This window comes from Garra rufa, chromosome 21 (genome assembly GCF_049309525.1).
Source record: "Garra rufa chromosome 21, GarRuf1.0, whole genome shotgun sequence".
In the NCBI taxonomy this organism is placed as follows: Eukaryota; Metazoa; Chordata; class Actinopteri; order Cypriniformes; family Cyprinidae; genus Garra; species Garra rufa.
In genome coordinates, this window is record NC_133381.1 from 23,071,399 (window position 1) to 23,096,234 (window position 24,836).

The following is a 24,836-nucleotide window of genomic DNA, read 5'->3' on the forward strand; positions in this document are numbered from 1 at the left end:
GGGCCTGCATGGGAGTGCCTAATTTTAGCTAATTTATTTCAAAGACATTTTAAGTCACACTTTAAAGAGGATACCCATTTTATGGACAATGGATGACAGTACTCTTAAGAGACTAGTTTCTTCCCCGATGTGCCGTAGGCAAAGGGGGGAGACTATGTGACACTGTCACACAAGAAACATGTTTTACCACTCTGTTTATTACAATGATTTTATGTATAGTAGAGTTTTAAGTGTTTTACATGGGTTTTTTTTTTTTTAGTCCATTTTATTCCTCTTAACATTTTAAGTGTGTATGTCTTTAAGAAATGAATGGTTGCCATGTCATGTGACCAATCAAGTCACATGACAGGAAGCAGGAACTACAGTATATAAAGTGAGCAGCATGCCAAATAAACAACGACCGTACACAACTGGTTTGAGGAGTTTCCTTTCAGTGGACTTACTTTTCCAGACTTACCACAAATTGGACTATCACCCATTTTGGATTGTGTATATACACTGGTGGACACCATGGGACTTTTTCAGCACACTAGGATTCTTGGACTGTTTTAAGGGTATGGTGAATGGACTGTATGTTTTTAACAGACTGAGTTTTCCTGGTTTTATTGTGTTGTTTTAAAGTCCTGTGAACTTTGTAAATACACCATTCTTAACCTTATTTCTGTTTTATGTCATTCTTTTAACACCGTCATCTCTCACACAGTAAAATCTGACCCCATTTTTAAACTTTGTAATCCAACCTTTTAGGCTGATCGTTACAAAGTTCTAACAGTAAACAGAGTGCTACTGTAAGGTCACACCTGCTTGGTATAAAACTGAAATGATTTAGTTGAAAATATCCATTAGAAACTTAAAAGTAATCAGTTACTTTACTTTTATAAAGTAATTGAAAAGGTACACTACTTATTACATTTTAAATAGGGTAATTTGTAATCTATTACATTTCCAAAGTAACCTCCCCAACACTGGTCGCAATATATTGGTATTGATGATAATTGTGATATTTACATGTTGCCGTATGACGTTATTACATGATAATCATGTATTGAAAAATATATTGTGACAGCTCTAGTTGTCAGAATATCTTCTGTTTTACACATAAGAAAGAAAGTAACACAGATTTGGAAAGACATGAGGGAAAATAAATGCTGGCAGAATTTTCATTTTTTGATTAACTTTCCCTCTTTTTTTTTTAATAAGTACCAAAATATTACAAAAGTGTTTTCAAATAATTCAAATCTAGTTGTAGTGACACTGGCCCAGTAAGATTGGAACTAGAATTATTTTACTGTGTTCTCATCCACCTTATTGCCTTTATAACTTTAAGACTAAAAGTAACTCGCAGCTCTGGTTGTTTAATTTAAGTCTCCAGTTGTACTTATTTCTACTTCAGTAGGCTTTTACACACATCAACACCCTGAATAATACCACTTGTCTACTCATCACTGTTCAAAACTTCACAAAGTTCAGTGCCAAAGCCAAGCACAACAACAAGGGCGAGAGTGGGAGGAGATGACGTTGAAAGGCAAAAATGGAGGAGGTCAAACGGTATCAAAGAGACATGTAAAGCCTGCCGGCATACTTTGCACCAAGTTTTTTTTTTTCAGTGTTTTTTTGGTGCAAATGTGACACTTATCAGACCTGACAGGAGAGGAGAAAGGTCAGAGAATCTCTCCGTTGGGCTCTGGGTAGATTTGTATTACAATTTTTGAGCTACTTGTTGAACACAGACATTTACATTTTAAATTTACAATTAGGCTTTCTTACAAAAAGCAACTATTAAATTAGCTTCTTTCACAGGAAAAAAAAAAAAAAGGAAAGCGGAAGAAAGTAAGAAAAGACATGTGTCCTTGCAGAAGTGTGAAGATCTGACCTGATTATAACTTCATGTAAGAAATGAAAAAGTATAGCACTGAAATACCTACTGACGAGTCTAGGACATACAGTCACCTTGGGGATACTGGACAAAGTTACCTTGGGCAACCATTTACCAATGTGCCACATTCAGACCACACACTTGCTTTTGCATTAAAGGAATATAGACAACCTTCAACATCTGTGGAACAAAACTTTAAATGATGGTAAAGAACAGCAAAATAACCAAAACCCACGACACTGGCCAAACAAATAAATACAGCAAACAATAGGATAAAAACGACTAATTATTTCCATGTTTTTGCCACAGTATTACGTTTATTAATTACTAAAAGCACATACTCTATTTCTCCCACACTCTCTTCATTACAGACGCACACACATTCAGTTTGTACACACGTTAGCATATGCGCTAATGTTGTTAGCATTGTTCTGATGATTAACAACTTAAAAACTGCATGATGTTTTATTAACAAGGTTCGGGAGGAGCACGATCAGATAATCAACCAATTCGGCACAGGTGTAATTCGTTTAGCCAATCATCCTAATCAGCACAACATGTATATAAACGGACCACCTTCTCACCTCTGTCCTGCGACAGTTTCTTGGCATCCCTCCTCCACCCCAACTCCCCACTTCTAATCTGTTTTTATCCCATACTAGGGATAGGGGGAGTTCTGTGGGTTCGGCCTCTATTTCGGGCCAAGAGCCCTCCCCCAGGACGCCAAAATATGCTTTCTACATGCTCAAGCAGAATAGATCTTAGAAGGGCCAACACGTGAAATGACATTTCTCACAAGCGAGGTAACAACAGCGTGGTCTTGAAGAAAATAAACTTAAAGTTTCATTATTAGTAGAGACGATGGCTGTCTGTTGGTCTGTCTAAACTTCATTATTAACTGCATTAGTTTGCTATCAACGGCTCAAGTGTCGTTACTAGGTCTAGGAATTAGCAACAAAGGCGCTGGATGAGCTGCACAAGAGTTAATCCTACTCACAATAGTGGTTTAAGGACACAAACCAGATAAATGTCTTGAAATATATCATCTGGTCAATGTCTTAAGGTGTGGTAACCATAGTATAAGCGGAATAATTGACTTCGGTCCATTGAATTCTACGAAAATAATGCACACCCGAGGTATATCACTACCTCAGGTGTGCATTATTTTCGTAGAATTCAAAGAATTCAATGGCCTGTCGTCAATTATTCCTTACATATATACACTACATTGGACATTTATTCATTTATTAAATAAATTAAGCCTTGGTGAGCTTAAGAGACATCTTTCAGAAACCCCAACTCTTTGTCTCCAAAGACTCTCAAGTGTGTGTTTTTTTTTATGTTATATATTTGTTTTGTCAGTTCATAGGTAATGTAATCATGAAGGTTCAGTTCACCCCTGTGAAGCCGAATTTTGCTGAGACGTTACCCTTTAGCGCAGCCTTTGCACTACTTCCCAAGCCAGCTCACTTCATTAAACTGACAATGACAGTCCTTCTGCCCTCAGGCTACAGTTGTGCCCACAACAGCTTGATCTTCAAAAAGAACACACAATTTTAGAAGTTTAAAAAGTGTTTGAATGTATCAACTCAATAAGGTACATCCCAAATCCCATCAGATAACATCTGTTTCTACAGAAGGTACAGAAACACCAAAGTCCTAAATGCAAATGCTTTAGCGCAACTTCTAATGGACCTTCTAGATGAACATCACAACCCCCTACGGTTCCTAGTAGTTCTGCTATCACATGCCCACAAAAGGTGCTTCCTAATAGAAAATGTGTGAAATTGTGGTACTTACCTGGTGAATCATCCAGAGTGATGGAAGAGGCACAATGGTTTTTGTTAAGTCTGGACTAGTGTTCCTCCTACACATCTGAACTGCATCTAAGAAGACAGAAATCATTTGCAGTGTGTGCATTAGAGTCGCATTGCCTGCGCTAAAACATGTCCCATGCAAATGCATGTCAAAGAGATTTTAAAGACCTCAGTTCTGCTCAGTTATCAAAGTTGATACTGAGGTCATGGGTCTTTTTAAGCCATACAAATTGAAGCTAGATTTATTTTCTGATGCACATTTTTTTTTTTTTTTTTTTTATAATTTATTTCCAACTTTATGACATTTTGTTTCTTCAGCAGATTGGTGTATGGATTAGATCTTTTTATAGAGATGATTTGTTGTTTGAGTCATTTTGGCTTGCTATCTGCAGCTGTGATTGAAGAGAGTGGAAAATAGCTTTCACTCTTAAACCTTCTAAACAAAAAGTTCTTAGAAGCAATACGTCACTTTGACTAAATGGTCCCCAGTCCATCCGCCTGTCACAACAAAAAAAATATTAGAAGACTTAGATTTAACGTATTACGGATGGAGCTAGGAAGCAAAACTTATACTCCAGCCAGATATGAGTGAGGATATGAAAAGTTTGTGTGAGAGATAGTTGTACGTCAGTAGAGCTTGTGTTCTGGTTAGCGTTATTTGCTACACGAATAACAAGTACTGACACGGAATTACAAGGATATGCCACTCAAACAGTCCACTGACGCACATCGCAAAAACATACAAGACTGACATCATTCAATAACATCCAGATCTGCTCTGTTACCATGGCTGCAGTCTGTTTCATTTTATAACCACTGGCAGATAAATTGAGTGTAAAAAATAAATAAAAATAAACCCTCATCCCTGACCATTTTCCAATCACAGAACAAACAATTCTCTTACTCCATTAAGTAGCGCTATAACTGTATTTCTTCTGTGCTTTTTATTAACATGACATGGGGAGATTTTTATTTATTTTAACAATTAAAGGGACACTTCTTCCCAAATTGAAAATATTATCACAATTTATTCACCCTCATGCTGTACCAAAGCTTTCTGACATTATTCTGCAAAACAATATTTAATTTAAATAATATTTTATACAACTGTTATACAGCAAAACAACATTGGACCCCTTTTTTCAAGAGTGAAGATCTAAACAGAAAGTGCAAAAAGTGCAAAGTTAGGGCAGTAAAACAATGGGGTTGAATGCACAATGGGCCTCATTCATGAAAGCTGCTTAAATAGGCCTATATGAGTGAATTCAGAGTAATTTGCGTGTAAAATTTGCGTGAAAACTCTCATCCAGATTTACAAACACTTCATAAACATCAGATTTGATAGTTAAATGTATATGTTAATTAATTGCTAACATTTGGAAATAGAGGGTGTGCACTTATAATGATTTGTCATGATTTGTTTAGTTATCCAGATTTGCTGCCATATTGGAGATACTCAGGTGGTTAATGTACTACTGAATATGTTGTTCTGATAGTTTATGCTGTCTAAACCATGGAAGAAACATGTGGAAGCTGCTAAATCATATAGAGGACTTATTAAGCAGGAAAGGGCACGATATTTTGACAAAGTAAAGTTAATAGGTGGTAAAAATACTACGAGCAGTATTAATAAAAAATTAGACTAATATTTCACCTATACCTGCCTGGAAGTGAAAAGAACAAACACGAATGTTGTCAATATTCTTGCCCTGGAAATCCTGGTTCAGTTTGGCCAGCCACAAACGACCTTTTGTTCCTCAGACAATTTTTTTTTTTTGCACTCTTCTACTTGATTTGTTATAACTTTTGGTAGTCTATAGTACTTGATATGTTTTTCCTGGTCCGACTGATTAGAACAGCCCAAAACATGACAATAATTGACCATTTTCAGCAGCAATAATCAGTAAAATTCGCAAGTTTATTCGGTTTAGTGGCATTGTTTATATTTTGTGCCGCCAATATGGTTGACTGATGACTCGTGAAAACACTATATAGGCCCGTCAACTACATAAGTTTCCAGGAACGGAGTAGAATATTCGGTATTCCCTTTTCTCTTTTCAGGTTAGGTTCTAGTAAATTTCATAAATTCATATTTATTGCCTAACAATAAATATTCAATTAATGTGTGTCCAGGTGCTCTTCTTTAAATGGCTAGCTCATGGTGTTTGAGAACGCCTTTGGTGGTGCAGCGTTTTTCCAGCTGAGACTCTTTGGTTGCTATGATTTGAAATATCCACGGCAGAAAGGCATTACTAGTATCTCGTTCTGAAGAATATTACTTAATATAAAAATGCAGTAACCAGCAATATTAACGTCACCTTTGTTGTTCAGTCATTGTAGAAAAGTAGCATTTGTCCCACCCCTCCTCCATTGATTGAATGGCTGGGTAAAAAAATGACAGTAGGTGCATCTCCATAACAACAGATTTGCGCAAAACTTTTGCAATATTTTATAAATGTAGATGAAAAAACTATTGCGAAATGATGGCATTTCTGTTAACCAATGTTATGCGACTAAATTGCCATTTGTTCCTCTCACAATAAGTCATGATGACTGATGTTGGTAGGTTTATGTATATCACAGTCTAGTCAAGTCAAGTCACCTTTATTTATATAGCGCTTTTAACAATACAGATTGTGTCAAAGCAACTTCACAGTATTTAAACAGGACAATAGTGTGTAAATAACGCATTATTGTAAACAATCAATTTTCAGTTAAAGGCAGTTCATCAATGAATTCAGTGATATCATCATCCAGTTCAGTTCAAATAAATCACAGTCACCACACTAGCCAATATTTTTAATCGAAAAAGATGTAGACGTGTATCTTTAGCAAAGCAGTGTGGAGAGCCGCTTCTGGGGTGTATCTGTGGTGTGTCGCAGCTGGTATAAACACAAGCATTTATTAGAGTGGCTGCGATAAGATGTGCAGTGTAAATAAGGGGTTATTTAAGCATTAATGGCAAGGAAAGCCACATATGAGGTGTTTCTTGGAGGTTATAGTACAGTCGTGGCCAAAAGTTTTGAGAATGACACAAATATTAGTTTTCACAAAGTTTGCTGCTCTACTGCTTTTAGATCTTTGTTTCAGTTGTTTCTGTCATGTACTGAAATATAATTACAAGCACTTCATACGTTTCAACGGCTTTTATCGACAATTACATGACATTTATGCAAAGAGTCAGTATTTGCAGTGTTGGCCCTTCTTTTTCAGGAATTCTGGAATTCGACTGGGCATGCTCTCAATCAACTTCTGGGCCAAATCCTGACTGATAGCAACCCATTCTTTCATAATCACTTCTTGGAGTTTGTCAGAATTAGTGGGTTTTTGTTTGTCCACCCGCCTTTTGAGGATTGACCACAAGTTCTCAATGGGATTAAGATCTGGGGAGTTTCCAGGCCATGGACCCAAAATTTCAACGTTTTGGTCCCCGAGCCACTTAGTTATCACTTTTGCCTTATGGCACGGTGCTCCATCGTGCTGGAAAATGCATTGTTCTTCACCAAACTGTTGTTGGATTGTTGGAAGAAGTTGCTGTTGGAGGGTGTTTTGGTACCATTCTTTATTCATGGCTGTGTTTTTGGGCAAAATTGTGAGTGAGCCCACTCCATTGGATGAGAAGCAACCCCACACATGAATGGTCTCAGGATGCTTTACTGTTGGCATGACACAGGACTGATGGTAGCGCTCACCTTTTCTTCTCCGGACAAGCCTTTTTCCAGATGCCCCAAACAATCGGAAAGAGGCTTCATCTGAGAATTTTAGGGCTGTTCGATTCCGAAAATTTTGGAATCGATTCCGATTCCGATTCCTGGTTCTGGAATCGATTGAATTCGATTCCAGAATCGATTCCTCACTGTTGTTTCGATTAATTTTAGATTCTTGTTTTTTAGATTCGAGGAAGCTAATTTCGCAAGAAATGCAGGATGTAAAGGTCATATAAAGTTACCTTCTCATAATATGCAGCTTCAAAAAAAAAAAAAAAAAAAGATATATATATATATATACTATTTTTCTGTAGCTCTGACTGATTTCAAATTGTAATTCATTGCCCAGGAAATTAGTCATAACCCACAGCTCAGCAGTGGACATGCATTTATTGCATGAATAAAACAAGACGTGATGTGTATAAAATGACAAAATTAGTAAATTGTACACTGAAACAAAATAAACAAAACTTTAACAACAACACTGATATAAGAGCTATAATTTCGCAATAAATGCAGGATGATATAAGAGCTCGTGGCGTAGCTGTCAATCAGATGCACTCTCGGCCACTGACGTGCTCTCTGCGTTTTCTTTCAGAGTTATCATTGGCTGATAGAAAGATTAAAAATAGCATTTATTTAAGATGTAAATAAGATCAAGACACATCATGATCTATTCTGTCGTGCAGCGCTCAAAATTGTGGACATCATGAGCCAGTTCTCTCGTAAAATAACATCTGAATCGTTTTTTGAACTGGTTCATTTAAATTATCTATCCGAACGAATCTTTTCTTGGAAATGTATCAGACTATAATAACTATTAGCGAGCAAGAGGCAAATTAATGGGTGCTTCTCAAACTGAAGGCTGCATCCTTAAACTCAGACGAGTTTAGTAATGAGTCGTTTTTATTACGTTTATTTTCGTCAATCGACGTTTGATGACTTGCAGCCGAAATATGCAGCCTTCATGGAATGCAGCCTTCCGTTTAAGAGGTAAGTTTTGTTGAACTGATTCCCCTTGAGAGGATCGATTCCAAACGTTGGAATCGACTCTTGATTCCCAATGCATCGGAATCGAGGAATCGATTCTTTTTGGAATCGATTCCCAGCCCTAGAGAATATGACTTTGCCCCAGTCCTCAGCAGTCCATTCGCCATACTTTTTGCAGAAGATCAATCTGTCCCTGATGGTTTTTTTGGAGAGAAGTGGCTTCTTTGCTGCCCTTCTTGACACCAGGCCATCTTCCAAAAGTCTTCGCTTCACTGTGCATGCACATGCGCTCACACCTGCCTGCTGCCATTCCTGAGCAAGCTCTGCACTGGTGGCACTCCGATCCCGCAGCTGAATCCTCTTTAGGAGATGATCCTGGCGCTTACTGGACTTTCTTGGATGCCCTGAAGCCTTCTTTCTTTTGCTGTAGTGTGCCAGTGGGAAATATCATTTCCAAACATAAATTTTTCCATCAATTGTAATAATCCAGTGAGATTTTTGTTTGCACAAGGAGACTAAATCCAGAAGAACTGTGGCAATGACTCCAAAATGCTTCAAGAGACCTGCCTGCTAAGCTATCTGAAAAACTATGCGCAAAAGCTGCTTTAAATGCAAAGGATGGTCACACCAAATGTTGATTTGATTTAGTTAATAGAAGTTAATTGATAAAATATATATATATATATATTTTTTTTTTTTTTTTTGACAGCATCCTCATTTTACAGCATTTTTACACCAGTGCCTAAAACTTTTAACAGTACTGTAGCTTTGCAGGTATTTTTTTTTTTTTTACAACAATTCACAAACCAGAATAACAACATGATATCATATATCAATTCAACCCCCACCCCAGCCACCCACCCTTCCCTTGTGCTCTCTTTAAAATAGGGTACATAATGGATAGTTAACAGAAAACTGAAGCCACAGTAATCATAAAACATAAATTCCATCAATAAAAAATGCAAAAGAAAAAAATAAAATAAAAATAAAATAAAATAAAATAAAAATACAGCGTTAAGATATTTATTCTGAGTCCTGATCGTTGTTTTCTGCAATATAGTCTAGATCTTTAATGTAGGCATTTGTCTTTGCAGGTAGGTTTTTGAAGCATCTTGGAGACATTGCCACAGTTCTTCTGGATTTAGTCTGTCTCAGTTATGTTTTTTTTTTTTTTTTTATGTCATGATGATGAGATCAGATCTCTGTGTGGAGCACTGGCTGTTGTCAGACTCCTTATGCAAACAACAATCTCATTGGATTATTACAATTAATGGCAAAATTAATGTTTGGAAATGTAAACTGATATTTCCTACTGACACTACTGAAAAAACTGACTAATAATTTTGGCCACCACTATATCCACTATACTGCCATTCAGATGTTTGGGATCAGTAAGACTTATCAAGACTGCTTTTATTTGATCAAAAATACAGGAAAAAAGCAATAATACTGTAAAAATGTTATTACAATATAAAATAATGGTTTCAAATTTAATATTCATTAAAGTATTTTTTTTCCTGTGATGCAAAGCTGAATTTTCATCAGCCATTACTCCATTCTTCAGTGTCACATGAGTCTAATATGCTGATTTAAAATTATTATTAGAGTTAGAGTTATTTATGTTGGCAACAGTTGTGCTACCAAATATTTTGGAAACTGTGATACTTTAGGATTCTTTGATGAATAAAAAGTTAAAAAGAACAGCATTTATTCAAAATATACACTTTGCTATCACTTTATCAAGTTAACGCATCCTTGCTGATTAAAAGTACATTTCTTTCAAAAAAAAAAAAAAAAAAAAAAAAAAAAAAAAAAAAAAAAAGACTCAACCCAAACTTTTGAACAGTAGTGTCACGATGTAGGCAGGAACACACGAACAACGACGTAGTAAAAGACGAAGATTTAATAAATCCAACGGAATACAAGCAGACACAGGAACAGCAGGGCAAGACATCCATATAACATCAAAGACCGACAAGAGTACAGGGGAAAACACACACCTTAAATACACAGACTGATTACACATCCAGGTGGAGACAATGAAGGAGGAACCAAACACACACACACTGAACTGCGCGGGAGAAACCAACATGAAAGTCCGGGGATGTGACATTACCTCCCCCTCCCGGAAGGCGTGTCCTCACGACGACAAACAGGAAACAACAAACAGTCTTAGGAGGGGGTTTCGGCGGAGGACGGACTCCCGGGAGGAGGGCACAAGATGGAGTCCAGGGTGGTGACGGAGGGAGGAGCCAAGGATGTGACAGGAATGGGCTGGAGCAGGAGGAGCCAGGTGGGACCCAGAACGCAGCCAAGAAGTATTCCCACGGTGGAGCCGATGGAGGGAGGAGCCATGGTGGAGGAATGGCTGACGACTCCAAGGGGCCGACCGACGGAGGCGGAGCAGGTGGTGGGAGAGCCCGAGGCGGAGACGGAAAGCCGATGATCTTGGGTGACACCGCGGATCCGGAGGGCCAAGGTGGAACCCAAGGCTCTGGCGACCAAGGCGGAGATGGAGATCCGGAGATCCGCGGCAGAGCCGGAGCGACAGAGGACCGAGGCTGTGCCCGCGGGAGGGAGGAGGTCCACAGAGCCGGTGGGACGGCGCGACGAGGCACAGCCGGAGGAGTAGAGTCCAGAGGCGAAGGTGGGGTGACGACTGACCAGGGCGGAGCCGGAGGGACGATGGTGCCCGGTGGAGCTGGTGGATCGACGGGCGACGGCGGAGACGAGGGAGCAGAGAGCCGGGGTGGAGCCGCAGGGTCGGAGGGCCGAGGCGGAGTCCAGGACTCTGAGGCTGGAGGCGATGGTGAGGGATCCTCCAGCCATGACACCGATGGAGACTGGCAGACCCGCGGCGAACCCACCGCACAGATGGTGGACTGAGGGTGAGCAAGGGGACAGACAGTCGACAACGGGGATTCAGGAAGGCTGGGCGGAACCAGCGGAGATTCAGGACTAGGCAGAAGAGGGAGGGTGGGTGGGAAGTCCAGGCAGATAGGTATTTCCATGACACAGTCAATTACATCCCCAAAATCTTGTTCCAGCTCACCCTCAGTGATGGTGCAGTGGGCGGGGCTCTCTACCGCCCCTTCTTGCTCGACGCAGCACTCCACCGTCGCAGATGTAGTGGCCGGCTCTCGCACCTGGTCGGATGATATGACCCCATCGGCGCTCCACACTGCTGTCGCTCCGGGCTCGGGCTTTCCATCTACGATGGGCTCATAATCCGTCGGTCGGGGTGGCTGGCTGGGCTCTGGGTCTGGAGTGACACTCCACTCGCCAGTGTCCACTCCATAAACGCGGCGAAGTCCGCTCGAGGGCCGTTCTCGGACGACGACGCTCTGCATGACGCATTGAGACTTGCGTCATAGAATGCACAGAGCGCGTCGTCCGAGTAGCTGGTGGTTTGAGCTACGAGCTGGAACATTAACGTGTATCCCTCGAGCGGTAATTCCCCCTGCTTCAGCCGTAGCAGGATGAACTCTGGACGTAAAAAGGAATCCATGGGGAAACACAACGGAAACAAAAAGGACTGGAAAAAACAAACGGGAAACAAAACGGAGGTGAACACGCAAAATAACTGTTTCGGTCGGTCTTTCTGTCACGATGTAGGCAGGAACACACGAACAACGACGTAGTAAAAGACGAATATTTAATAAATCCAACGGAATACAAGCAGACACAGGAACAGCAGGGTAAGACATCCATATAACATCAAAGACCAACAAGAGTACAGGGGAAAACACACACCTTAAATACACAGACTGATTACACATCCAGGTGGAGACAATGAAGGAGGAACCAAACACACACTTAACTGCGGGGGAGAATGGGAGAAACCAACATGAAAGTCCGGGGATGTGACATTTAGCATATATTGTTAGAAAAGATTTCAATTTCAAATAAATCCTGTTCTTTTGAACTTTTTATTCATCAAAGAATCTTGAAAAAAAAGGTTCAAAAAAATATATAGCAACACAACTGTTTCCAGCACTAATAAAATATTAGTTAGCTTATTAGAATGATTTCTGAAGGATCATGTGACACTGAATATTGGAGTAATGATGCTGAAAATGCAGCTTTGATCACAGCAATCATTTAGATTTTTTTATGTATATTAATATAGAAGAATGTTGTTTTACATTTCACAATATATTTTTTTTTCTGTATTTTTGATCAAATAAACAGCCTTGATAAGCATAAAAAACTTCAGTCAGTATATATATTCATTGCAACGAACATTTGGAAAATACGAAAATTTTAATGAACCTATGCATCTATGCACCTAAAGATGTGTTTACATTTTATTCTGGACATGTGTTTGGCGCTACGCTATTTCTTTTTGTTTGTGCGGTCAAGTCAAACTTAGAAAAACGCAATCGGAAAATTGACAAATGCAAGTTGACAAATTCAAAATACAAAGGCATTTTAAAATGATATGAAGTGATATGTCAGTACTGGCAACAATAATGTGGCAAGACATTTTGTGCTGTCTGAGGTTTTGTTAACCAGTTAACCTGACAGTCTCAGAATCTCCTTTCTTCCTGATATATTGACCTGGGCTTTTAATTTTGTTACTTTGACTTTTACCAATTACACAGAACCAAACAAAAGTAGAGAAAACATTGGGCCAACAGTTGGAGCATGGTAATACCCTCGGGTTGGCCTCATTAGCGTGCAGCCCGTTGGATCTGCTGGTGTGGAGATAATCCGCTGTTGTTTCCTGCCGTCTCACATGAAGTATATGCTAATGATGACACTGTTTTACAGAGATACAAGCCACAACAACAGCACTACATTCTGTTCTTTAGTTTGTAGATTTTAAATCCCCTTGAACATCTAAAATTCAGATTTATTTTAAACTCTTTAAAAGTCTATTCTTTAAAAGACTTTAAAAGTCAATTCTCACGTTGACCACATTTCATATTGTTTTAAAAGTTTGGGATTCTGTAAGATTTTTTAAAAGTAATTGATAATTTTATTGAGCAAGGATGCATTAAATTAATCAAAAGTGACAGTAAAGACATTTATAATATTACAAAAGATTTCTATTTCAAATATATGTTGTTCTTGCAAACTTTCTATTCATTAAAGAATCATGGAAAATGTTCACAAAAATAAGCAATGCTGCTTTTTTTTAATAATAAGAAATGTTTCGTGAGCACCAAATCAGCATATTAGAATAATTTCTGGAGGATCATTTAAAAAATCGTTTTAAAAGTTTAGGATTTTTTTTTCAAGAAATTTTTACTTTTATTGAGTCAGGATGAATTAAATTAATCAAAATTGACACTAAAGACATTTATAATTACAAAAGATTTCTATTTAAAACAAATGCTGTTCTTGTGAACTTTCTATTCATTAAAGAATAAAAAATGTTTATTATTACACAATATTTACAAAAATATTAAAGGAATAGTTCACTTCCAGAACAAAAATGTACAGATAATGTACTCACCCCCTTGTCATCCAAGATGTTCATGTCTTTCATTCTTCAGTCGTAAAGAAATTACGTTTTTTGAGGAAAACATTTCAGCATTTCTCTCCATGTAATTGACTTCTATGGTGCCCCCGAGTTTGAACTTCCAAAATGCAGTTTAAATGCAGCTTTGAAGGGCTCTAAACGATCCCAGCTGAGGAAGAAGAGTCTTGTGTAGCTCTGCATGAACTGTGTATTGACAGTCATACCATCATGACAGTTAGAGTATGTTGAAAAAGTCCCATCTCATTTTCTCCTCCAACTTCAAAATCGCTGCAGAAGTACTGACCCAGTTTTTACAAAGTGAACATGCAAAGAAAGTCAAAGACCCTTTACAAGATAAGGTAAAACAGTGATGAAGGAAGATTTTGAAGTTGGAGGAGAAAATGAGCTGGGACTTTTTCGACATACACACAGTTCACACAGAGCTAGACAAGACGAGCGTTTGAAAGTATATAAATTATCAATTTAAAAAAAAAACGGATCGTTTCATTAGATAAGATCCTTCTTCCTTGGCTGGGATTGTTTAGAGCCCTTTGAAACTGCATTTTGGAAGTTCAAACTCGGGGGCAACATAGAAGTCTATGTTTTCCTCAAAAAACATAATTTCTTTACGACTGAAGAAAGAAAGAAAGACATCTTGGATGCAACTCTGCATTTTTTTTAATAATAAGAAATGATTCGTAAGCACCAAATCAGCATATTAGAATAATTTCTGAAGGATATATATATATATATATATATATATATATATATATATATATAATGTGGCGAGGCGTCTGCCCGCCCCCCTAATTTTCATCACCACCCCGTCCCGTATTCGCCGCCCTTCTCCAGGCTCCCGACGGGAGTGGGTGTGTAGGGGAGAGGAGGGGCGTGTAATTGGCTCGGGCTGGCGGCGTGTGATGGGGACACCTGATGTGAATGAAGCCTCATCACCGCCGCTGTTTAAATACCGAGCGCGCCTCTCCTCGAGAGACCGGTCTCTTTCCCCCGTGCATGCACGCTGGTGTCCTCGCGGGTCCAGGAGGGGGTGAAGAGGGAATCCCGCGCCACAAGAGTTTGGAGAGCCGCCGGACCCGCGGTCCGGTTGAGGCCGCCAGAAGCCGCCGCCCCAGCGCCGGACAGCTCGAGAGGGATGAGCCTGCCGGAGATGCCGCCGCCCTAGCACCCCGGCGCTAGCATGGAAAGCGCCCGCGGCCGCCGGACTCCGCCCCTCTCCTGGACCCTTCCCCTCTGAACACTACCGTTCCGTCACGCTGCCCCAGCACCCGAGGACACCAGACTCCCCTTTTATTTTGGACACTGTTTTACTTTATGGACTCACTTTCCCTTATTTTCTGTTTAATAAAAGCCTCTCCGAGGCCTGACGCCACACCCACTGTGTCTGTCGTTTGCCCCTCCCGCCACAGTGGTGGAGAATGCGGGCAAGGCGGGGCTTAGACAGCGCAGTGGGCAACACCTGATGACGTCATCCCCTCTCGCTCGCCAAAGCTCGTGAAGACCCGGACGGGGACGGAGAACGACGGAGACGGCCTCCCAACCGCAAAAGGGGTAAGTGAGGTTTCTTTTAGTCACTTATCCTGCGGTTGGTTGAGGCTGTCGACTAATACCGGTTTTTCTGTCCCTGTTCCGGTGCGCGGCGAGAGGGAGTTGCCTTGGAGAGGAATCCCCGCCCACTCCGACCGCTGGAGCCTGGATGAGGAAGGTAGCACTCCTGCGTGGGCGGCGACCTTAGGACGGGGATGTCGCTTGGGGGGGGGAATGTGGCGAGGCGTCTGCCCGCCCCCCTAATTTTCATCACCACCCCGTCCCGTATTCGCCGCCCTTCTCCAGGCTCCCGACGGGAGTGGGTGTGTAGGGGAGAGGAGGGGCGTGTAATTGGCTCGGGCTGGCGGCGTGTGATGGGGACACCTGATGTGAATGAAGCCTCATCACCGCCGCTGTTTAAATACCGAGCGCGCCTCTCCTCGAGAGACCGGTCTCTTTCCCCCGTGCATGCACGCTGGTGTCCTCGCGGGTCCAGGAGGGGGTGAAGAGGGAATCCCGCGCCACAAGAGTTTGGAGAGCCGCCGGACCCGCGGTCCGGTTGAGGCCGCCAGAAGCCGCCGCCCCAGCGCCGGACAGCTCGAGAGGGATGAGCCTGCCGGAGATGCCGCCGCCCTAGCACCCCGGCGCTAGCATGGAAAGCGCCCGCGGCCGCCGGACTCCGCCCCTCTCCTGGACCCTTCCCCTCTGAACACTACCGTTCCGTCACGCTGCCCCAGCACCCGAGGACACCAGACTCCCCTTTTATTTTGGACACTGTTTTACTTTATGGACTCACTTTCCCTTATTTTCTGTTTAATAAAAGCCTCTCCGAGGCCTGACGCCACACCCACTGTGTCTGTCGTTTGCCCCTCCCGCCACAATATATATATAAATGCATCCACAGATTCTGTCATTTCAGCTTGACTTATACTCCACCTGGGCTGGAACCCATTTTATGCATATTTTTAACCTGCAGTGTCGTTGTTTGAGATGCTGTGTGTTCATTGTGGCTACTAGGTACACCAACACCATTTACCAGAAAAGGTGTCGAGTCCTGTTGGGATGTATGACCTTTATACTTTCAATTACAAGTACGGAAATGGCATGTTTTATACATGAAGGGCAGTGGACATGTTTTCTTTGCAGAATTTCAATTTTAAATCTGAATGCTTGGCCCTAAAAGCACTACATAGAATATAAATTGCACCACAATTATTATTTTTTTCCTTAGTTTGACATGTACGGAGGCATGACACGTTTTGGTATGATTTGCAATAGTCTTTTCTATAAATATTCATGTATATGCCTACGCGCATGTACCTATCTAACTATGAAGAATAGGCAATGTGAGTGTGCTCCGCAGCACCTCGGGAACTGCTAATGTTTAAGTGAAGATGTTGGCAGGTGATGTGACTGATGTGTGTGACCTGACGGCAGGAGAGTGAGCTCCGCGGTTTGGTTTCTTTTTCCCACCAGGCCAAAACCAGAATGCTTGCAGGTGTCATGGCACATTGTTAGTCAGACACAGGAACTCAGGAAACTCCATGGTGACAGGTTTCCCCTCGAGGCATAATACTCTCTAGATATTCATCAATCAAAGCTCGAGTCTGAAAAGCAGAGCCAAGGGTAAAGAAATATGTTAATGGAGGCAAAACTTACTACATAAATTAAGTTTTTTAATGAAGAAATCAGAAAAAAAAAAGAATTCCATTTGCGAGGAAGTATCTTAATTTGTGTATGCTATTATGGTGGGTTAGTTTGTGCAAAAATAAAAATCTGAATATTACTTTTTAATATTTTCAAACACTTCAGGCTTTCTAATGTAATCCTACAAAATAGTGTGTAGGACAATTAAGAGCTTTGGAAACTGAAAAAGCTGTTCCCAGCTGCTAGCTAACTAGGGCTGGGCGATTAATCGAAAAGTAATCGAAATCGACTTTCAGAACCTATAATCGATCAATTTTTTTCCAGGTCAATTATTTCAATTACTTTCCCTACTGCGTGTGGAGTCACGTAACCCAGCTCCATTAGGCTATGTTATTCCGCCGACGTGTCGATGGAGAGCTTAAGCAGTATTTATACAGTAAAAAGTATTTACAGGATATACAAGAGTAATTTTATTTAGAAAATATACTGCTTATTTTCTACTTTTAATATTTATTATTATTTTATAAATAATTTACTTTGTTTCCAAAAGTGCAAGTTATTTATTTTCACTAATTTAAGAAAAATGTGACTTTTCGTTTTAAGCAATGTGTGCTTTAATTTCAGTGGTTCAACGCTGATGTTCAATAAATAATCATAGACAGTAGATAGTGTGTGCACCCTTCATTCAAAAATCTCTCACTTGTAATATGTGAGCATATTTACTGCACAAAACTTGTCAGTGAACTATGAGGGCAAAAAAATAAATATTATTTAAATATAATTAAATATAATTTTATTAATGAATAAAATAATCGTTCATTAATCGTAATGGGGTTAAAATGTTCAATTAAACGAGATTTTGATTTTAGGCCAAATCGCCCAGCCCTATAGCTAACTTCTCAGCACTAATTTAAACACTGTATATAACTACAGTAAATCGTATATTGATATTCTATTACACGGCCATTAAACACTCTCTTATAGCTCTAATCTACAAGGGCTCTTTCTGCTTTCCCAGTTTGGTCATTTTCTGATTTTAAATATGTACATTTGTTATATTTATTATTTTATATATTTTTTATTTAATTATATTTATTATATTTTGTACATTTTACATATAAATGTCATTTTTATAAATATTATACAGTTTAATTATACATTAGAAGACACTTTAGCAAGAAAATTTTGGCATGCAAAGCAAAACATTACAGAGTCAAGTTTTCCCAGCTAATTTTGAGCAGTCAGGACCTCATTTGCCCCAGGTATTAAGACTTTTATAGCTTAACATAACATAAATTATGTTTCTTATTAAAATATGTAGTAGAATACTCATGAATGATTTACGTTATTTAACAAATCCACATTGTTTTATACATATTTTAGACTATGGGAGGGCGCCATTATTTCTAGTACGTAAAATAGTTGCACTCTGTGAGCTACAATGACCATAGCTACTGAAAAAGCTTAGGCCTGAGGCCACCAGGCGACAATGAATATAAGCATAGGCTTAAGCCATACCATAGATTTTTACCCACAAGGAGTCTAAATGCCCCAGGATATCAAGTAAAATCCGTGCTGAGAAACTCTTTCAGTGGCTGCGGTGTCATGACAAGCGTCAGGATGTTTACATCCTGCCAGGATGGCATCTAACGTTTCTTGTCTTTGCCGTTTATGATGATGATGATGATGCGTTTACATTGTGTATTGCCGTACACCCAAAGCGCTTTACAATCATATGGGGGATCTCTCCTCAACCATCACCAGTGTGCACCATCCACTTGGATGATGTGTCGGCAGCCACAGTACAACGGCGCTGGTTCGCTCACCACACACCAGCTACAGGTGGAGAGGAGAGAGTGATGGAGACAATTCAATGAAAGGGGATTGTTAGGAGGCCATGATTGACTAGGGCCAGTGGAGGGAATTTGGCCAGGACATCGGGGTTACACCCCTACTCTTTATGAGAAGTACCATGGGATTTTTTGTGACCACAGAGAGTCAGGACCTCAGTTTAACGTCTCATCTGAAGGACGGTCCCCGTCACTATACTGGGGCATTAGGACCCACACAGACCACAGGGTGAGCACCCCCTGCTGGCCTCACTAACACCTCTTCCAACAGCAACCTAGTTTTTCCAGGAGGTCTCCCATCCAGGTACTGACCAGACTCAGCCCTGCTTAGCTCCAGTGAGCAACCGGTCTTGGGCTGCAGGGTGATATGGCTGTGGCTAAGCTCTTTTAATAGCTGTGGCCTACTAAAAGCCTCAAAGGCTTCAGGGCTAAAGTGGAGAGAACAAAGACGCTGGTCTTTAGGAGGTTTTATTCATCCACAGGTATCATCCCATTCTTTTTTGTCTTCTTATCGCTAGGAAGGCAGTGAAGACTTACATCGCTTCTCTTGTAGTCCTTCGACTGAAAATTACAACCAAAAGGCACACAATGTGGCATCGTATCAGTATTTTATTTTCTGAGTTGTGTTGTGGTAAAAATAGCATTAGGTAGCGCCAGTAGCTAACCAAGTGCAACCATTTGACGTAATCAAAATAATGGCGCCCCCCATAGTCCAAAATATGTATAAAACAATGTGGATTTTGTAAACAATGTAAAGACCAAAATCATACAGTGTTCTCTGGAGTTCTCACTCTTCATTCTCTTTCTTTTTTCTCTTTCAGATATTAATTTGGATTGAGTCCTTTCATCTGGACTAACGCCTTCACAAGGACGATATTCAAAATGAGAACTTGTACAGCTTGTTCTGGGAAACTGCAAAATCACCTTTCTATAAACCCTTTTGCAGCCATCAGTGGATCTACAGGGAATGAAGGAATATTCTGTCCCATTAGTCTGAAACAACAAAGCTTTTTGCAGACCAACTGGAGAATAAATTAAAAAGTCTTCCAGCAGATCATAAGAGCTGAAAATTGAAGTATCTTCAGTTTTCATGGTAGAATAAAGGACCATAAAGAAAATAATGAGCCGTGATTTAAGGGCTAAAGGAATATTTTTTGTAACTCAAACTCAAGCGCAAAGGTTAATACTCATTGCTTGTTTGTTCTGTGGCATTTAACTTTCTGTGCACATCAACGTACTGCACAAAAACGAAACATTAGCAACAGTCACACTGGCTTCAGCCATGAATTACTGCTCAGATTTATCAGCCATGACCTTCACAAAGGCAAAGCAACAACAATATCTGCAACTACCGAACTAAATTACTTTTTCACCGCAAGATGTTTTCATGGATTAATTGATCCTTTATGCTAAGAATCATGCATAGATGATATGAACCATGCAACATGGATCTGCTGAACAGCTCAGATGAGTTCTTCCTCATCAATGCCACAGTCAGTCCCACAACCCTGGAGTCCTGGGATGACGCCACGCTCCTTAGCCTTCAGATATCCATCTCTGCCATGCTAGCCATCGTCACTTTGGCCACCTCTCTGTCCAACGCTTTCGTGATCGCTACCATTTTCCTCACGCGCAAGCTTCACACCCCTGCCAACTTCTTGATTGGCTCTCTCGCAGTGACAGACCTCCTGGTGTCTATTTTAGTCATGCCAATCAGCATTGTGTACACGGTCAGTAAGACTTGGACCCTGGGTCAGATTGTGTGTGATATCTGGCTATCATCTGATATAACGTTCTGCACGGCTTCCATTCTGCATCTGTGTGTGATTGCGCTCGACCGATACTGGGCCATAACTGATGCTCTGGAATACTCAAAGCGTCGCACTATGCGGCGAGCGGCGCTAATGATCGGCGTAGTGTGGGTGATCTCGGTCTCCATATCCCTGCCTCCACTCTTCTGGAGGCAGGCTAAGGCCCACGAGGAGCTCACAGAGTGCATGGTCAACACTGACCAGATCTCCTACACGCTCTATTCCACATTTGGTGCGTTTTATGTTCCTACAGTCCTCTTGATGATTCTCTACGGGCGTATCTACGTGGCAGCTCGCTCCAGGATCTTCAAAACGCCAGTGACCAGTGGAAAACGGTTCACCGCTGCTCAGCTCATCCAGAACTCGGCAGGTTCTTCGCTTTGCTCGCTGAACTCCAACTCTAATCAGGAGGGACAGCTTCATCCTGCAGGAGGAGGAGGAGGTGGTGGAGGTGGAGGTGTTGGGGGAGGAGGGTCTCCTCTATTCACGAACAGTGTGAAAGTGAAGCTGGCCGATAGCGTGCTGGAAAGAAAGCGCCTTTGTGCCGCTCGGGAGAAGAAGGCAACCAAAACTCTTGGGATTATTCTGGGTGCGTTTATAGTGTGCTGGCTCCCGTTCTTCGTGTTCACGCTGGTGATGGGGGTCTGTAAAGACTGCTGGTTTCATCCTGTGCTCTTTGATGTGTTCACCTGGCTGGGGTACCTCAACTCGCTCATCAATCCAGTCATCTACACTGCCTTCAACGATGACTTCAAACAAGCCTTTCACAAACTCACCAAGTTTAAAAGATGCTACTGATGTTGCATGCCTCTTGTGTGTTTTGACACATTCATGACTTAATTGGCAGATTTCTGTGGAAAATCCTGAATCCATCTGAATCCTGTGAACATTCATCACTCATATGCTGTGGAGGACCCAACATACCCTGCTGCTTGTTTTTCAGTGAGCTCCTAACGCGCACATAGTGTCTGGTCGATGTATATTACTGTTCTCATGAGACAGCTTGTAAAATATCGTGCCATATTGTTGATGCTTCCTCGTAGTTTATGAATGCATGCAAAGATTATGAATCCTTCGCTATAGAGCGACGTTCTACTGTCTCTGTAACCAATAGCTGTCTATAAACTGCCTTATTTACTAGAAACAGACTGATTAATATGAAAGACACTTTATTTAAAAAGAACACAGATAAATAAAGGCTGTTCCCATAGGAGCACACACATGGATCGACTGAGGACAATGCTGAAGTTCATGGACATTAGCATAGACTCCCTAAATAAACCTGTTCGTTATATAAGATTAAAAAAGGTTTTAAGTTTTGTGGTTTTGTATTTTTGTGTGACAGAACTTTAGCGATTTCCTTTATTTTGATGTCAGGAGTTTTATGATCATGAAGATGAAAAACATGCTTTGGGCTACATGGCTCATTTCAGGACATGATGCAGCAGTAAAGCGTATAATGATCAAAAGTTCAAATTCTGAATGTTCCTGATAAGAGAGAATGATGTGTTTTGACACCTTAAGCTCATTTCTGAAAAAAAAGTGCTACTGAAGGGGTTTGTGGAGATGTGAAGGTCATTATTTTATCAAATATCCTAATAATGCAGCTTGTGGAAAGAGACGCACCTCTGACTGCAGTGGTATATATGAATAATGGCATCCAGGAAATTGGCAAACTTTGCCCTCCCATCACTCTTTCTTATGATGAAGGTCAGCTGTGTTGGTTCAAAAGGTTTTTTGATAAGAAAACACAGCAATAAGAGACTGTAGACCTGAGTCAGACAGGAATAATGAGGCATATCCCCTGAACGCGCTGCCCGCAGGCTCTCAAACAGCATTTGAGAGTGCTGGGTAAAGCTGTGCTATGCTGTTCGGTCAAGATAGATGGTTTGTATATTCACAGTCTGTATATCAACAGAAAAAGCTCCCTCTCACTCATCCACACAGCAAGGATGAGGTCACACACCATAAAATAGATCTTTCGAGACTCATTATCAGTCACAACCACCAGTAAATCTAAACACGATCGCATTCGTTCACCAGTATTCCATCGTGTGTTTTGTACATGAATGTTGGTGCGATGTGTGTGATGTTTATCAGAATATGGCCATCATGAGATACTAGAAGATCAAACAGATAGATCTGTGTGATGTAGAGGAGGTACAGCTTGAAAAGAAAAGATACATGACGGGGACTTTCCATTCACATCTTTTGAATTTATTCTAAGTTAATGTCATTTTCTATTCCCTAAACCACTAAAAAACAATTGTTGTAGGATTTGCTTTGAAACAACTTCACTCAGAAATTGCTAGTAAATTTCACAGTTACAAAGAAACAGTAGGTAGGTTGAATTAAACATGTAATTTTAAAGCAGAAAAACCGAAATAGCAGAAGATCTGGCCAAGGTAAGGCTGCTCTCGGCGGGAAAACGTCAAAGCAAATTTTCAAATGTTATCTTTATTAACAAACCGCATAGGCCTATATGAAGTCTACACAAGTCTACATTTTTGCCTAAAAAACTCTGTGACACAAAAACATTATTATTTGTAAAATTATAGTAGATTTGGGCATCCACAATGACACTTCTGAGAGATATACATCAAGCAGAGTGGTACAAATGGCGAAACTGGTGGAGTTCTGTTATCACTAGAATATCGCACTCTTTAGTATATACATATACATACATGCTCGAGCCGCTACAAAAAAAAAAAAAAGAAGATGTTCCTTGCTCTCCCGCTGGCGTGCTGCCGATCGAAAAGAGCAAATACCTAAAAGAGTGTTTTGGCAGCCGCCAGCGGGATCCTGCGAAAAGAGCAAATACCTAAAAGAGTGTTTTGGCAGCCGCCAGCGGGATCCTGCGGGCGGCCGTTTTCACGACCATTTAAGCCTCCTGCACTCCAGTGAGCAAGCCCCATTGAGTGCACAGTGTGCCGTGGTTTCCTCCCTGGGCAGACCGGGACTGAAAGAGCAATTTCTCACGGCTGTGTAAAACGTTCTTTTTTTAGAATGGTTTTCCGGCCGTGCGCTGCTGGATGTGGCAGTTTCCTCACCTCTGAGGATGGACATGAACACTGCCTCACATGCCTGGGCCGAGAGCATGCTGAGGCAGCGTTCACGGATGGTTTGTGCATTCACTGTGAACGCATGACCATCGTCACGCTGAAGAACTTCCGCTCCTTTGCTAGGCGGCTCCCCTCGTTGCCCCACGGCTCGTTGTTAAGCCGCCAATACTTTTCGGCCGCCGTGGCGAGGCACGAGGGGGACTTACGAGTCACCGTGCAGAACGTGCCGCCGGCTCCCAACCTTCTCCACCCCAGCGTGGCCCCGTCGAGTGGTCAGAGCAGTACGCTTCCCCACAGCCTGGGCTAAGCGTCTCCTTTGGCGCTCCACAAGAGGAAGAGATTTCTGTTGCAGCATCAGAGGGAGTCTGACGGTGAAGCAGACATCTCGCTGACATGGACGCTGAACTCTCAGCTGTGCTCCTCCGAGCCGCCAGGGGGATTGGCCTGGAGGTGCCTCACACACCGCCGGCCGATCCCTCTAGGCTGGATGATTGGTTCCTGGGTCCCCCGCTTCATTCTTTCCGGAGGTGCATGAGGAGCTGATTAAAACATGGCGGGCGCCTTTTTTATCTCGCCTGCACTCTGGCTCCTCCTCCCTTGCCACCCTCGATGGCAGGGCAGCCCGGGGATACGAGTCGTTTCCCCAGGTTGAGCGCGCTGTCGCGGTGCATTTATGTCCGCATGGCGCTGCCACCTGGCGGGACCGGCCGCATCTACCCTCCAGAGCATATGAGCTCTCGTCCGCTCTCGCGGGCTGCATGTATCGCGCTGCTGTACAGGCTGCTGCATGCCATGGCCACTTTACAGGTCTACCAGGTGCAGGCATTAAAACAACTGCACGAGGGTGGTCCTGATCAAGAAGTGATGCAGGAAGTCAGTGCTGCCAACGACTTCGCTCTCCGGGCGGCGAAGGTCACGACACGGTCTCTTGGTCAGGTGATGTCCACGGCCATGGTCCAGGAGCGACATCTATGGCTCAATCTGGTGCAGATGGCAGACGCCGACAAAGCTCGCTTTCTCGACGCTCCCATCTCCCAGAGTGGCCTTTTCGGCGGAGGCAGACC

The 24,836-nt window shown here is 41.7% G+C and overlaps 1 protein-coding gene across 1 annotated transcript in view; it reads left to right on the forward strand.

Annotated features, from left to right (window-relative positions):
• Positions 1-22,030, forward strand: part of htr1d (5-hydroxytryptamine (serotonin) receptor 1D, G protein-coupled) — a 44,741-nt gene extending 22,711 nt beyond the window's left edge. The window contains exon 2 of the mRNA XM_073827127.1: positions 19,721-22,030. Coding sequence (XP_073683228.1) covers positions 20,345-21,508 — 1,164 coding nt within the window. The 5' untranslated portion in view covers positions 19,721-20,344 and the 3' untranslated portion in view covers positions 21,509-22,030. The remainder of the gene's footprint in view (positions 1-19,720) is intronic.
• Positions 22,031-24,836: the final 2,806 nt, after the last annotated feature.